This window comes from Tachyglossus aculeatus, chromosome 2, assembly GCF_015852505.1.
Source record: "Tachyglossus aculeatus isolate mTacAcu1 chromosome 2, mTacAcu1.pri, whole genome shotgun sequence".
Taxonomy (NCBI): domain Eukaryota; kingdom Metazoa; phylum Chordata; class Mammalia; order Monotremata; family Tachyglossidae; genus Tachyglossus; species Tachyglossus aculeatus.
This window is the reverse complement of record NC_052067.1, coordinates 32,700,053-32,717,021: the sequence shown is the minus strand read 5'-3', so window position 1 is coordinate 32,717,021 and position 16,969 is coordinate 32,700,053. Positions and strand designations below refer to the sequence as shown.

The 16,969-nt window shown below is 40.8% G+C and overlaps 1 protein-coding gene across 1 annotated transcript in view; it reads left to right on the top strand.

Annotated features, from left to right (window-relative positions):
• The window catches only part of PLCL2 (phospholipase C like 2), a 177,758-nt gene extending 175,148 nt beyond the window's left edge, over positions 1-2,610 (top strand). Inside the window, exon 7 of the mRNA XM_038769225.1 lies at positions 62-2,610. Coding sequence (XP_038625153.1) covers positions 62-241 — 180 coding nt within the window. The 3' untranslated portion in view covers positions 242-2,610. The remainder of the gene's footprint in view (positions 1-61) is intronic.
• The last annotated feature ends 14,359 nt before the right edge of the window (positions 2,611-16,969 follow it).

Here is a 16,969-nt window from a genome sequence, read left to right as displayed (position 1 = left end):
TCAAATTGAAGCAGAGAAGACTGTCCTTACTAATGTATTATCATTGCATTTATTCTTACAGGGACAAGCTGATCTTCTCAAATATGCTAAAAACGAGACAGTGGAGAACTTGAAGCAAATCCAGCTTGCTGCTCTTTCGTGTGGACTGAATAAACCTGGCACTGTAAATTCAGAAGTCTCAAAGCCTCGTCGGAGCCTGGAGGCCATACCTGAAAAAGCAAATGACGAAACTGGAGAATGAGAGAACTTTATAGTCATAATTATGGAGTTTATAACTCTAGGACCAATTGTAGCCACATAGGACATTTGCTTTGCACTCACAATTGAGAAATAAATACATTTGGAATCCCAAAGCACAACTGGAAAAGTTTTTTAAACTGTGAACGTTTGTAGCAATTCTGCGTGTGAAGGCAAAAGAAATGAACAGCAATCATGTGATTGGTCAAAATAGTCTGTATTCGTGCCGAGGTATCATAATTCAGTAACTGCAAATGATAGGTTATTGATTAGTCAGCTGAGAAACTTATTTCTGAAGGAAAGTAATCTCTTGAAGATTTGGTAAGTCAGAGAAGCATTTGTAGGAGGGAACTGGATGTACTCACTGTATTGAATGTGTGATTTTTGTCAATCTGAATTAGGGCTACAGAAGATTTGGTTGTATGCTTGCTGAGCCATAATTAAAAATGAGAATGTAGTTGGACAATGCTCACTGTATCTTTGGTGCACTATAGGAGAGCCATTGTGAAAAAGGAAAATGTGCAATCAGTCTGAAGTCCTCTAACATGCGTATTATTTCTGCCTAAGAACTTCTGCGAATGTGTCTATCTAATGTAAAAGTGACCAAATTGCAAGCAACACATTGTAAATAGTTTTTCATTGTGTGAAGTGAAGTGTTCATATTAAAAAAGTTTTATGATATTTCTCCCATGCAAGTAAAGCTTTTAACTAAATTTTAACTTTTTTATTTTCTAGTCCAAAAGTATTCTACTTGTAAGGATAGTTACCACTATCTCTTTTGAGAGGCTTGTCAGATGATGTTGCTGTTCTGGGATGTTGGTTTCTTTGTTAGGTTTTTGACAATTTTAGGTTATGGTAGCTGACTGTTGCTGTTAAATGAACATCCCAACCTACGGCCATCCTCTCAGTGTTCTTGATTTAACAGCACAGTGCGGTGTACCATGATAGCGTGCAATAAGTTAGAAGGAAAATAAAAAGACGAGATTAAATGTAGTTTTTGTGGAGCCAGTTAAGTTTTTAGTCAAATCTATTCTTGTTTTCACAGATCAGTAAAACTTGGGCTCATTTCAGAAGAGGGAACTCCCCGTTGCATTCTGATTATTGCTTTGTCCAAAACAGGATTGCTTTTATGATTTTGAAAATGTAAAAGCTCTAATGCAAAAGCCCCTTTTAGAGTTGTTTTATTCCTCTTTCCAATAGTTTGGATAGATTAGCTAGGGAAATGTTTACAATGTTGATCTTAGTTTCCTGTAAGTCTAGTGCATAAAATGAGGCAAATTGAGGCTAATACAGCCCCTCATGTTAAATTGTTTAAGTAAAGAAAACAATCGGAAAAATTGAGGAGCCTGGGCTGAATTAAAGGTATTTCTATATATTTTATGTCTGTCATCTGAATCCTTCTTAGTGTCCACGGCTTTGGTCTAGATCTAGACAAAGTTGGCTTACTTGTTAGTATGATTCCAAAAGACAAAGTAAAGATGATAATTCTGGTATTTGTTAAACGCTTCTTATGTGCCAAACACATTTGTACTGAGCAGGAGTGGGGGTAGGTATAAGATAATCAAGTCAGACGCAGATGAGACCATTTAAAAGCATGAAAGAGAAGTAATTTGGATCATATAATTCTATGCATATGTCAGCTGATCACAGAGTTGGCAGTTCAGTGTTGTGCACCTAATCTCCGTTCACTTGCCTATTTTTAGCCATGTGCTTTTTCTTAACTCTGTGGGGTGAAATTGCAAAAAAGCAAGGAGTGTAGCTGTTAGGAATTATGCACAATTTATCTCTGAATGTCCAAAGAGTGATTTTTAAAAATGTCATCAGCAATCCTTTTACCTCCTCCTGCAGTTTGGTTAATAGCAATATTCAATTTAGAGTGAAAACCAGACGCCTTAGAAAGTAATCTTTAAAAAAAATCAATGTCATATGTAATAATTGTCTTTTAAATAAGATTGAAAGCTGCATGCCGTGCTAAGGGTTGTCACGAGTGCCACACAGAATGCTTTTAACAATGATGTGGCTTTATCTTTTGTATGGAAAATAATAAGGAATATACAGATTAGGCAGTGGGTACTATGTATTGGCTGGGGTTTTTAGACACTGGCAAAGAGTCAACCTTTGAAAAAGAGGCCAAGCAGACTGGAGAAGAAAACAAAAAAGAAACGTGCATTATAGCAAAGCCAAAGTTGTGTATTGTTAAACGTGAGATTTCTCTCTTGCTCACACAAAGCATGTGTAGTCATGTGCTCTCGTAATCCCTCAATGAATGACACTTGCTCAAATATTTAGGTATCACTATTGTGTATTAATGGTCTCATTCCTATTGAAATCATGATTAAAGAGGAAAAGCACAGTGTCAATTTAAAAGTTATTTCGGACACAAATTGCATCCAGTTATTTTGGAACTTTCTGTGTTTCATTATAAAATTGGAAAACTTTTTGAATTGAATCGGTATAAACTATTAATACTGTTTAGTGGTGATGAATTCCACAATAGCTCCAATGAAGGAAAACAAAGAAGTTATGAAATGGACAGGGTGGGGGTTGCCTGATCATCTGGAAAATGTGGATTCTTAAACAATTCTGAATAATCGGGCCTCATGGAAGGGAGAAGTGGTACAGAGTCACATTGGGCCTATGTGGGGCGGAGGGGAAAGGCAGTCTGGAGAGATTCACTGCTAGGGCCTGCAGGGGCCAAGGTATGGGAAGGGGATGGAAAGCAGGCAGCTGGTGAGACCTGAGTACTTTGTTCCTTGGGACTCCCCAAGGTTAATTCTCCTTTAGGAATCGAAAGCCATGTGTGTAAATGAGTGTTTACACATTCACCCTATTATAATTAGAAGCATCAAGGGCACTGAGGAAATGAAAGCCCCGTGATTGTCTGTGTAGATTCTGCCCAGGTTATGAAATTGCTTTTAACAGTAATGAATGCCAGAAACCCTGTAGGCACATAGGGTAACTTTCAGTTTGGGCAAATAATTTCCCCTTTCTGCTCTTCTTGGAAAAATTTAAACTGTTCTCTTTTAATTCTTTTCTAAGTATGTACTTTGGCTTCTTTATCTTACCCATAATTGTCTCAAGTGATTTTTTTGAAACCCATTTCTAACCCTGTAGCTTCTTTATTTAACCCACAGATGTTTCAAGTCAAGATGCATGATATACTTATCAGAAAACTGGAACATATGATTTCCATCTTTGAAATGTATGTGGTGGGAGCAGATCTGGTTAAAGGGTCATTCCCCCAAAGTTATTAAAATGATTTTCTGTTCACCTTGGGAGTGCTGGTAAATGTATGAAGTGGAGGTTTATAGTAGTTGATCTCAATTGGTGACTGAGCTGATGAACAGAGGGTATGCTCCCCGAACTCACGGTTGATAACAAATTAGTTGGGGAGGTTTGCATTTGGAGAGCCAGATTCAAAATGCTAAATTGGAGAAAAGGTCAGACTTTTAAACCAAATGGCATTAATTTCAACTAAAGGTAACAAATTCCACTAAAAGCAAACAAAAATAACTAAATAAGACTGGTTTTCATAAGCTTCGCAGGAAAAGATCTGAGAAATCATGGTGGGCCGTAGGTTAACTCTGTATCATCTGCGTGAGCAGAGAGCCAAAAACCAGTCAATTATTCAGTGGTATTTATTGAATGCTTACTGTGTGTAGAACTCAGTTCAGCACAACAGAATTAATAGGCACGTTCCCTGCCCACAGCACTGAGATGTGTAGACAGTGACAAAACATGGAGAAAGCCTGAGGTGATTCCTCCACCATTTGCTAAGAATTGGTCCAGGCTTTTTTTTTTAACTTGTATGATTGATTTGGAGCCCTTCAGCTGAAACTTGATATAATGAACTCAGGGAAAACCAGGAGAAAGTCACAGAGGTGACTAAGTGTTAGGGAAGTAATCTCTGATGATAAAAAGCTAAAGAATCTGGAATTCTTTAGTCTAGAAAAAGGAACTGAAGGGAATTCAATAATAATCCTCCAACATGTCAATCAGTCACTTATTGCATGTTCATTGTGTGTAGAGGACTGTACCAAGGGCTTGGGAGAATACGAAATAATGGAGTATTTCATTACAAGGAGCAGTTTAGAGACTATATCCTATTTTAGTCAAATGAATAATACTAGCATTTTTCACCAGTGTGTGTATACCCAGGGGAATTTGCAAGGAAGGGTTTTGGAGTCTCTGAAGACATTTCTTTCTGGAATGGTTTCATTGTTACTACTTGGAGGACATGGATCAGATCACTCCTTGAGATCCCTTCCAACTTAATTAGTCTATAAAAATGAAAGAAAACAGTTTTATTTCTATCATAACAAAAAGGCAGAATGGTAAGTGTAAGTTTAGAAAACCTGACTTCTGCGTGCATTGTTGATCATCTGTTGAACTGTTTTTGAGGGAGATGAATAATTCCAAGGGGAAGTGGTAACAATGGGGACTTCATTACTTGTTTTCATCAAGGGAAGCGCTTTTGGTTGACTCAGGACAAGAGGCAGGTAAACTTCCTTTTACATGTGTAACTTTGGTTTGCCAGCATATCTTGTTAAGTTATAAGTGCCTAGGGGGAGGGAAGAAGAAGCAGAATTTCCAAGAATGTACTATATGCCAAGCACTGTACTAAGTGCTGGGGTAGATACAAGATACTCAGCTCCCACATGGGGCTCACAGTCTTAAGTTTGAGGGAAAATAGATACTGGACCCCCATTTAGCTGATTAAGGAACTGAGGCACAGAGAAATTAAGCAACTTGCCCTAGATCACGCAGCAGACAAGTGGCGGAGCCAGGCTTAGAACCCAGGTCCTCTGATTCCCAGGCCTGTGCTCTTAGTCACTTATTTTCTGCTTCTAACTTATCCATGGATTGCAGCTTTTCAGTTTTGAGTATGGGGGTGAGTAGCATACTTAGAAAGAGGGGGTTGTCACTTACCTTCCTAATAGTTAATTGTGGATATGATACTAACCTAATGGCTTCTTTCATTCCCTTCTGCGCTCTCTGGCTCATGTGAGTGGCCCACCCCCTCCACTCTGATTTGAGAAGTCAAAGTTTGGCATCTAGCATATAAACTCATCCCCAGGGATTGGAAGACATTGTGGATCCGGGGGTCATTCCCACAGAAGGAAGACGTACCTTGGGGAGTGGGGTGGCAGGCGGGTGGGGATGGCTTAACCTTTAACACTTATAAGTGAGGATCAAGAAGGCCATCACTCTTTTTGGTCCTCTGGAATCAATGCTTATGATGTCATTTCCTTTCACCAGATATGTGGACATCTCCATCCTTGCTTTGAAGATAAGTAATATTTTTTTTCAAAGATGTGTTCATGTATTTATTGCATATTGGCAATTTATCATTTTTAAGTGAAAATGATATCTCTCAGGTTGAATATTTCACTGTACAATTCTATATTCTACAATCTACAGTTCAATACTTCTACAGTCCTCTAAACTGTAAGCTTGTTCATTCAGTCGTATTTATTGAGCACTTACTGTGTGCAGAGCACTGTACTAAGCACTTGTTGTGGGAAGGGAATATGTCTATCAACTCTGTTATACTGTACTGTCCCACAAACTAAGTGCATTGAACTGCACATAGTAAACTCTCAATAAATACAATTAATTGATTGATTCATACGCAGAATAACCTGGCATTTCAGGTAGTTCAGGGACTCTTAAGGAATTTACTCCAGTTTCCTTTTTATATTGATAATTGTTTAGAACTTGAGTGGATTCCTAATTAGAAGTATGTAGACAAATACATGCTAAGAGAAGATTATGTCTTTGAATCAATCAATCAATCAATGGTATTTATTGCATGCTTACACTACTGTACTGTACACTAGCCTAAGCACTTGACAGTACAACACAACAGAGTTGGTAGAACGTGTTCACTCTCCATAATGAGTTTACAACTTAAAGGGAGAGAGAGACAGTAATATAAATTTGAAATTATCCATTGAACAAAATTATTTTTATTTTCTGCTGTAGAGCTTATTTTGGAATTAGAAAAAAATTATCCAGCAGCTCTTTGAAGCAAAATCAGTTACTTTAACATCAAAGAATCCATGGAGTCATGCAATGAAGTCCCACTGCTACCTTCCAAGATCTACCATCAACATCCATTAGACAGAAAAACTCTGTAAATGAGTATGTTTTGTCAATATTAATGAAGGTACCAAAATTTGTCCCTTTGAATTGTGCCAAATGTTTCCCCTAAACAAACATGTATGTTCGTATCCTGATAGATTAAGGCAAGGTCCCAATTGAAAATTGAAGACTTAAAGAAAAAATTGGAATGAAAAAAAAAATTTATAAGGAAAATTGCCAGTCCCACTTTCCTCTATTTCCCTTTGCCCTCTCCTTCAAATAGTCTCTTCCTCTTTCTTTTTGCATCACTTATTTTCCTAATTTTCCTCAAAGCTGACACTCTCCTCCCAGGGGATGTTGCTAGGAATTAGCTCTGGGATCTGTGGATGCTGTGTTTTATCTACTAGAGCTCTTCTTTTGTAAAAATGACATACACTGTGATTAAAGAAAAAACAGAGGCAGCCAAAATTTAGATCCAGAGCAGGTTAATTCAAAGTGCAAGAGACAAGCAATAATAGAGGCACGTTCAGGAAATGGATTTATTGAAAATAATGAAACTTGCAAACCCTCATTCAATTCCATATCATTTGTACTCATAGAGCACTCTTCAATACTTCAGTACAGTATGATATAAAAATATGGATTATTCTTAGGTGTTTATTACAATACTGCCTTTATAGCGGTGGTTCCTTGAACATTTGAAGCTTGTTATGGTAATCGTGTTAATTCAAAAGTACTCTATTTAGACACCTAAATCATCAGAAAAATTGCCCCTATAATATGCAAAGAATTCAGAATTCCCAGATTACAGTTATACAGAGAAGAAATGTGCTCTAAGTTGAATGCTTGAATAGATTTTTTTAAACAATATAAAATGCATTTATATGTAACTTTTCTTTTCAGGAAGATGGATTAGTGTGAGTAAATCTATAGAATATGAACATTTTGTATACAGCGTTCAGATGTTCTTTATGAAAAAACCCGAAAATCAAAGATGTAGTTGATTACAGATAATGACAGTGAATGACTTTCCCCAAAGGTGGTCTTGATCTTCAGGCTTCTCACTGAATGAGGTGAAATATATTGTGCAAGTGAAACAGGTAAGCCCTTTCTAGAGACTTTGCACCTTTTCCAGTTTCACTTTGAACATTATCAGTTTTACAGATTTTTTTTAGTTTGGTGCACCGCATTGTAGTTTTCCTAACACCGACACTTCAATATTATAATCTTTATCCTGGCTGCACTCATTTATCCTTTAGATGATTTCATTCGATGGATTTATTTTATGTGTAATGTTTAAAAACTAACTCCAAATTTTAGAAGGTTCAATACCAAACTTAGGCAGGGAACATATCTACCAACTCTATTGTATGCTCCCAAGTGCTTAGGGTAGGGACCGTCTCTATATGTTGCCAACTTGTACTTCCCAAGTGCTTAGTACAGTGCCCTGCACACAGTAAGTGCTCAATAAATACGATTGAATGAGTGAATAGTTCAGTGCTCTGCACATACTGAGTACTCAATACGATTGAATGAATGAATAGTTCAGTGCTCTGCACATACTCAGTGCTCAATAAATATAATAATAATAATAATGACATTTATTAAGCGCTTACTATGTGCAAAGCACTGTTCTAAGCGCTGGGGAGGTTAAAAGGTGATCAGGTTGTCCCACGGGGGCTCACAGTCTTCATCCCCATTTTACAGATGAGGTAACTGAGGCACAGAGAAGTTAAGTGACTTGCCCAAAGTCACACAGCTGACAATTGGCGGAGCCAGAATTTGAACCCCTGACCTCTGACTCCACTGAGCCACGCTGCTTCTCAATATGATTGATTGATTCAAACATAGCACTATTTGAACGTCCTGTGCACAATTTGCTTCGGGGGAATAAAACAGTGCTAACAGTTCAATTTGAAGAAGTGGAAATTTCACACCTTCTGGCTCTCATTTCATCAACATTCAAAAAAAGGGTGAGTATAATTGCCACTGTGCTACTTTCTCTATAGTCTCCCCTGAATTCCATTTTGAGTTACTTGCAGAACTCTGAAGGGCCAACATGAGTGTTTCATTACCTTCGGTCCAACTGGCAGCCCTGGACAGGAAGAGTTTAAAGAGCAGCTTTGCTCACCATGCCAATAACTCTGCTTCTCAACCTCCCTGAGAATTGTCTTGCTTGCCTTGCCAGTAACTCTGCTTCTGGAACTGCTTCTCTTTGGATTGAGCCAAAAGGTTCAAGTGGTTCCAGAATAGGTCCAACACTGACCCAGGTCTGTCTGGAGCGAAAACAGTTTAAAGAGTGAAAGGGTAATTCCGTATCCCGTTCAATTCCCCACTTTGTATTAGGACTGCAAAAATAATAGGACTGTCAGTCAATTGTATTTATTGAGCACTTACTGTGTGCAGAGCACTGTACTAAGCACTTGGGAGAGTGTGATATAACAATGAAGACACATTCCCTGCGCACAACAAGTTTACAATCTAGAGGATTGCTTGACAGGGGCCGCCTCATTTGGTGGTTGATGATGATGATGATGGTATTTGTTAAGCACTTACTATGTGCAAAGCACTGTTCTAAGCACTGGGGAGATTACAAGGTGATCAGGTTGTCCCACAGGGGGCTCACAGTTTTAATCCCCATTTCACAGATGAGGTAATTGAGGCACAGAGAAGTTAAGTTCTACTAGTGCTAAACAGTTAACAATTAATTTTGTCATTCATTCAATCATATTTATTGAGCAAATGGGTAAGTGCTCATCCAGTTTGCATCCCCTTGGGTGAGCCCCTCCACTTTAAACAGGCTCCAAGTGAGTGAGTGAATGGTAGCCCTGATTTGGCGCATTGCTTCCCTGTAACTGGCTCTGGTGTGCAATGATTTTCAGATTGGGTCTCTCTTCTTCCTTCTCTGAAATCACTTGTAGCTTGTTTGGCTGTTTCTAAACTTTGATGTCTTCCCTGGAAAGGATCCTTTCTCTTTGCCCCTCATCTAGAATCTAATTTTAGAGGGCGTATGTGCTCCTGTGAGAGAAAGAAAATTGCTTAAAGTAATTTGTAAAGTCTAGCAGTTCTTGTGTTTGTCACCCTCTCAAGTGCTTACAGGTGATTGCTTTCATTTTTCTGGTCAGTAGTTGATCAGAAGTAAGAGGCATGGGTGGGATTAAAACAAAATTGCTATGGGTGAAGCCATTCACGGACTCACAAATCCTTCCTTTTTTGGATTTCTGGGCCAGTTTCTAGGCCCAGACATAGCACATGCTTAATAAGTACCATTATTGGTAGGAAGCAGTTCCAATGTGTGGAGCACTGTACTAGTGCTGGGAGAATCCACTGATTGCAATTCAGTCAATTTCCCAATCTGCAGGAGGCTCACAACCTGGGCAGGGGTGGGTGGGGAGTTCAGTGAGGGAGAAGAAAATGTCATGCCAAATTCAAGAGTTTAGAAATGACCAAAGTAAAAAATAATAGTTTATATACTTACAGTTCTCTAGACTGTAAGCTCCTTGTGAGCAGCAAATGTGTCTACCAACTCTGTTGCATTCTTCCAAGCGCTTAGTCCACTAATCTGCATACAGTAACAGCTCAATAAATACTACTTATGGATTAATTTAACTTCTTGGGCTCTCCATCAGTCCAGTCTCTGCCACCCTAGTCAAACTGTCACCATCTTCTGAACATTCAAATTGGTTGGGAAGATAAGCCTCTCTCTCACAATGTCAGGGAGAGATGAGGAGAGGTGGTGGACAGCCCTGGCACTCAGACACTCCCTGCGGGCTTGGGAATTCAATGAAGAGAGCCAAGCCTTGTCACCAACTGAAATACTTTTGTTGAAAATAGGGCCTATTGTGTGTTTGCAGCACACAGGGGAAAATTTTGCCAGGTGGAATAATGAGCCTATTCAGTTACAAAAGTGCAGAGTTTCTGACAGCCCCTGTTTCACACTTTTCTGTAGTACCTCTACAATCAGTTGTATTTATTGAGCGCTTTGTACAGAACACTGTACTAAGTGCTTAGAAGAATACAGTACAACAGAGTTGTTCGGCCCATTCAACGTCCATAATGGGTTTTCACTCTGGAGGGGAAAGGTATCGAGCCCCCATTTTACAGTTGAGGAAACTTAGACACAGAGAAATGACTTGTCCAAGGTCATACAGAGCAAGTGGAAGAGCCAAGATGAGACTCCCATATAGACCTCCTGCCTTCTTTAAGCCCTGCACTACATCACGTAGGGTATTTTAAATTGGAGGTGTGGAATGGGAAAACTAAGCAGGGTGATCAGAAGAAGGCAGAAGTCCAGTGAAACGAGGCCTTAAGCAGTGCAGCAGAGCCACTGAACATTTAATAAAGTTGGGAGCAGCAGCAGAAGAAAGGCCAGCAGTGGGGAGGTGGGTACAGCTGGTAGCAGGGGCTTGGAGAAAATTGTGACAGAAGGAAGAATAAACAAGCATTACACTATGGGGGCCATATCCCAAAGTGAGGGATGATCTTTGTGAGCATGCAATGTGGAAAGCACTGTGCATCTGTCTTGCCAGCCGCACTACCACACGATGATAAAAATCTGATTACTCCAGTAGTCCTTCAAAATTGAAAGACAGTTCTATAGCCATAAATGTACATCAGTGGGTTCAGATAAACTTTGGGTTATATCGTTCACATCAGCCAAAATCTGAGTGTGATTTTGGGGGATCATGCCTGCACCACAGTGAAGATCACAGACAGTGATGAGAAACAAGCGACTCCTTTGGCCTTAGTTGTTTGCTCTGTTAGGTTGATATCTTCTTCCTATTGCCTATTTGTTCACGAGTATAAATGCTGCTGACACTTGACCCTAACAAAAACCAGCCTTATAGGGAGGGGGCCAACGGCCTGTGTGTTGACTTCTCTTGGTGGTACCGCTGATCCAAAACAAGCAACAAGCTATCCTTTCACAAAACCCCTCCCCACCTCCCGACCCCGCAGAATTGAACACAAATCTCGAGAAAAGGAAGCAGAGGCTATTAGAATGATGCAAAGCAGAGAGGTTTCATCAACAGAAAAACCTCCCTACCCTTCTTGTGGCTGGTACTGTTTTTCTCATCTGAATGAAAAAAAGGAGACTCTTGGGCTCTCTTAAAGGATGAAGGAAGCAGGAGGTGGCCGCAGAGTCGGTAGGAGGACAAACCAAAAAAAGAGAATCACAAGAGACTGAGCATGCAGTAGTCTTTCATTTAAACTTCCACTGGTCAAGGGCTAAGTCTGTCAGAGACCTTTTCTAAGCACCACACTGCAGCCTGGAGCCTGAAAACCATGTCTGCTTCCACTGCTGGAAGGCCTGGCTTGGGATTAGAATAATTTATCATGCCTTTATCATGACAGTGTCAGTGAAGCCAAGGTTAGGTAGTTTTATCAGAAGTGGGTAATCAATCCATAATGCCAAAGGCAGATGAGAGGTCAAGGAGGATTAGGATGCATTTGAGGCCATTGAATATAGCCAGATGGAAGACTTTCGTGAGGGCAGTTTCTGTGGAGTGGAGACTAGAGGAAGTCAAGGAGGGAATAGAAGTCAAGGAGGGAATTGGGAAGAGAGGAAGTGGAGACAATGGTTGTGAACAACTGGCTCGAGTTTGGAAAGGAATGGTAGGAGAAGATAGGGTATTGACAGGAGGATGAAAATGGGGTTAGGGGAGAGGTTTTTTTTTTAAAAAAAATTTAAGATAGTACATCCAAGAGTGTGTTCGAAAGCATTTGAAAAGCCACCCAGCAATGTAACTAGCACAAAGTGTAGTGCTCCCCAAAGCACATCTCAGAGGAGCAATTATAGAATGCGGGCTATAGCACATGGCTCTCTTCCGAGGATTTGAGAATGAACTGTGCTCTCAGAAAATCACCTTTTCCATTGATTTGCTACTTGATTTATTTTTTAATACCAATAAAATGAAGTCTAGCAGTCAGTCTGAATGAATTAGCTTTTGTAACAGCTGCCATAAGAGAACTAGGAATTTATTGGGAGCTAATACATTTTCAGTTATTCTATTCTTTTGGTGTCAGATTTTATTAATGAACTGTTTCAGATAAACTTAAATACTATCTATTTCTCATTGCTATAGATGCTTTGCCAGATGATGAATAGACTGTAAGTTCCAGTAAGTATAACTGAAATTCTGGAAAATATTTTGTTAACACTCTACTGCAGCCTTAGTTTGGGATATTTACTGAGTACAGCAGGTGCCCTATATCTGGAGCTCTATGGATTAAACACAAAAATCTCCCTTGATCTCTAACAACAACAACAATAATGATAATAATAACAATACTACTTGTGAAGCACTTATTAGGTACCAAGCACTGTTTTAAGCACTGGGGTAGATTCACATTAATCTGGTTAGACACAGTCCCTGTCCCACATGGGGCTCACAGTCTAAGTAGAAGGGAGAAGAGTTACTGAATCCTCATTTTACAGATGAGGTAACTGAGGCACAGAGAAGTTATGTGACTTGACCAAGGTTACCAGCAGACAAGCGGTGGAACTATGATAAGAACCCAGGTCCTCTGGCTCCCAGGCTGTGCTCTTTCCAATAGGCCATCCCTGCTTCTCTTAAGAGCTGATATCCACGCCAAAGCTTTGCTGGATTTTCAAAAGGAATTGTAACTAATGATAGTGTGCTTTGGGATTTTTTCCCCTATTTTCACTGTTCAGTAGATCCCCATCTTGTATCTATTTCCCAAGAGAATTACTTCTTTCTCCACTCAATTCTTAAATTGCTTCTTCTACCAAGAGTCAGACCTAGGCTTTACTGATAAAGGGAAAGGAAAAGGGATGATCAGGAGACTGGAGGAAGTCCTCGATAAACATTATCTGAAAAAGTTTGCAGTCTTTAGACTGGGGTGATAGCTAAAAGGGGATGTGATTGAATTTACAAAATCATGAAGGCTGTGGAAAAAAAAAAAGGTTGTTTACCAAAATCCACAACACCCACTGAAATTTAGAGATGGTGGGTTCAAAATAAACACAAGGAAAGACTTCTTTAAACAGGTAACAGGGAATTCATGATCAGATCTAAAGTTTCAGCGAGTTGAAGAGTGGGTGAATTCAAGGATGAGAGATCTTTAGTGGCTACTTCAGGTTAAGTTGGGGAAAAAGGGGAAAGTGTTTAATGGTACTCAGTTATAAGAATGGGTATCAAGGAGGGCATCTGTTACACTGTAACTCACAATGTCTTTTGAGGACAAAATACCATGGACGGATCATTAAGCTGGCCATTTCTATTACTGGCCATTACTTGGGCTCGCCTGGCCTACAGAAAGAAGCATAGACATGGGGGTGAGGAAACAGGGTTCTATTCTCAGCTTAGCCTCTGGCCTGCTGGATCTCCCTCTACTTAATAATAATAATAATAATAATAATGATAGCACTTATTAAGCACTTACTGTGTGCCAAGCACTATTCTAAGCACTGGGGAGGTTACAAGGTGATCAGGTTGTCCCACATGGGGCTTACAGTCTTCATCCCCATTTTATAGATGAGGGAACTGAGGCCCAGAGAGGTGAAGTGACTCTCCCAAAGTTACGCAGCTGGCAATTGGCAGAGCCGGGATTTGAACCCCTGACCTCGGACTCCAAAGCCCGTGCTCTTTCCATTGAGCCACACTGCTTCTTGTGAGCCCGTAGTGGGCTGGTGTAGGGCAGAGGCTGTCCAATCCGATTTTCTCATATTTAGCACTGGGGTAAGTGCTTAATAAATACTATTACTACTTAAAGGCCAATCCCCAAACCATTGACTATACCAAGTTGTTAATATAAAACTCTGATGAAAATGAAGAGCCTGTTAATCTTGTACTTTTAAGGACCTCAAAATATGACTAAGGTAGATTTTAGTTTTCATGTAACTTCAACTTTTTATTGCTCATTCCCATCTTTGTGTATTTGTAAAAATGTAATTTGTAGTTGATGCTAATTGTTAAAAATCACATTTGAGGAAAATGCAGGTGTTTTACTTTTCATTTGACAAATAGAAGAAAGCCTGCCTTGAGTTTTTCTGTTGATTCAAGTGTTAATGGGAGCACATTGTGCTTTCTGATAGAAAGAACCGGGCAGATGGCAGGAATCCCAAATTTTCTAATCCTCAAAAATTAATTGCGCCTCCTTTCTTATCTTGGCTCCATGCACAGAAAAGTAAGAAGTCCAGAAAATTCCCTTCTTGACCTAAGAGGTATTTTCCATTCAGGAGTACAGTAAGAAAACTGGAATTGGTGTTACTGCAACCACTAAAGGAAAGGACACTCCTAGGAAGCACATTACATTAGCTGTAAATGACCAGGCAAACGTGGGACATAAACAGTAATAATAATAATAATAGTAATGGCCTTTATTAAGCGCTTACTCTGTGCAAAGCACTCTGGAAGTGCTACAAATCACTCTCTGAGCCAGTATCTTTGTATCTAAAACATTGTCAGGTAGAAAATATTGTCGCATGTTGGGCAAAGTGCCCTCAGGGACCTTAAAAAAGATTCACCTTCTCTCACAGTTGATAACTCTCCCCAAACCTTGGCCGTATCCTGGCTCCTCCCTCTCTTTCAAGCCCCGTTTCAGTCTGTCACCAAATCTTGTTTTTTCCTCTACAGGTTTTCCAACAGAATCCACCCTTTCTGTTGCATCCACACAGTCACCATGCTGGTCTAGGTTCCTGCCCTGTCCAGGTTTGACTACTGCACACCAGCCTCCTTGTGGACCTCCCTGCCTTCAGGCTGTCCCCTCTTAACTGTATAATTCACTTTGCTGCCTGGATCACTGTTCTAAATCAGGGTTCTGCAGGTCATCTACCCATTCCTCATAAATTTGCAGTGGCTGCTCATTCCACTCTGCAACAAGCAGGAACTCCTGGCTTTAAGAAACGCAGTCATTTCCTTCGGTCCTCCTTAATCACTCTCTTCTCCACTGGCCCCCAGCTCACCCGCTTTGTTTGTCTCAAACTAACCCACTCTCTCCTCTCCCGGCCATTAATCTCTTTCTCTTACCCTCCCTCCTATCTGGAAGTCCTGCTCTTTTCCCATCGGAAAAAAATCATTGTTTTCCCCATCATCAAAGTCCTTCTGAAACCACAACTCGAGACTGTTAAACGCTCATTTCCTCCTGCCCCCCTCCCCATTTATGCACATTTCTTTCCACTCATTAACTTGCTCCTATCTAATTTATCTCCTCGGCTGGATTGTAAGCAAGCTCCCTGAGGGAAATGAAGGCGTCTACTGATTTTCTTGCATTCTCCCAGAAGCTTAATTCAGTTGCCTGCTGAATAAATCCTGTGGATTGCCTGAGTGACAAGGCTTCAGGGGATTCCTTCCTCTCCCCACGAGGATTCTCGTCCCAGCCTGGACCCCCAGGTGCCCGGTGACAGTTGATTGCGAGCACGAGGCCTCCCGGTTATATGAGAAGCAGCGTGGCATAGTGGCAAGAGCCTGGGTTTGGGAGTCAGAGGACGTGGGTTCTAATTCTGCCTCCGCTACTTACCAGCTCTGTGACTTTGGGGGAGTCAGTTCACTTCTCTGTGCCCCAGTTCCCTCATCTGTAAAATGGGGATTAAGTCGGTGAGCCCCACGTGGGACAACCTGGTTACCTTGTATCTACCCCAGGGCTTGGAACAGTGCTGGGCACATGGTAAGCGCTTAACAAATATTATTATTATTGTTATTAGTAATCCTGGCTCCGCCACTTGTCTGCTATGTGACAGACTGAGCCCCTTCCTTCCTCTCCCCCTCCTCCCCCACCCTACCTCCTTCCCCTCCCCACAGCACCTGTATATATGTTTGTACGTATTTATTACTCTATTGTACTTTTACATATTTACTATTCTATTTATTTTATTTTGCTAATGTGTTTTGTTTTGTTGTCTGTCTCCCCCTTCTAGACTGTGAGCCTGCTGTTGGGTAGGGACTGTCTCTATATGTTGCCAACTTGTACTTCCCAAGTGCTTAGTACAGTGCTCTGCACACAGTAAGCGCTCAATAAATGCGATTGAATGAATGAATGAATGTGACCTTGGGCAAGCCGTTTAACTTCTCCGTGCCTCAGTGACCTCATCTTTAAATGGGGATGAAGACCGTGAGCCCCACGTGGGATAATCTGATGACCTTGTATCCACCCCAGCTCTTAGAAGAGTGCTTGGCACATAGTAAGCGTTTAACAAATACTATTATTATTATTAATAAAAGTCTAAAGTTAGTGTAGTTCCCACCCAGTAAAATCAGGGGCTCCGTGTGGGAAAGAAGTGAGAGGAGAAGTAAAAACACCAACCCAGGGCTTGGCTGGGGGTTGGGTCACCGGGCAGGGGCTCAGGTGTGTCTCGTTCTTCTGATGAGGCCCCAGGAAGCCTGGGACTAAGGAGGCCCGAGGAAGACCAGGGTTGGGGTGGCCTGAGGAGGCCCAAGGAGGCCCGGGATTGAGGTGGCCCGAGGAAGGCCGAGGCCTGAGAAAGCCCGAGGAGGCCTGGGGTTGAATAATAATAATAATAATTGGCATTTGTTAAGCGCTTACTATGTGCAAAGCACTGTTCTAGGCACTGGGGAGGATACAGGGTGATCAGGTTGTCCCACGTGGGGCTCACAGTCTTAATCCCCATTTTACAGATGAGGTAACTGAGGCCCAGAGTAGTTAAGTGACTAGCCCCAAATCACACAGC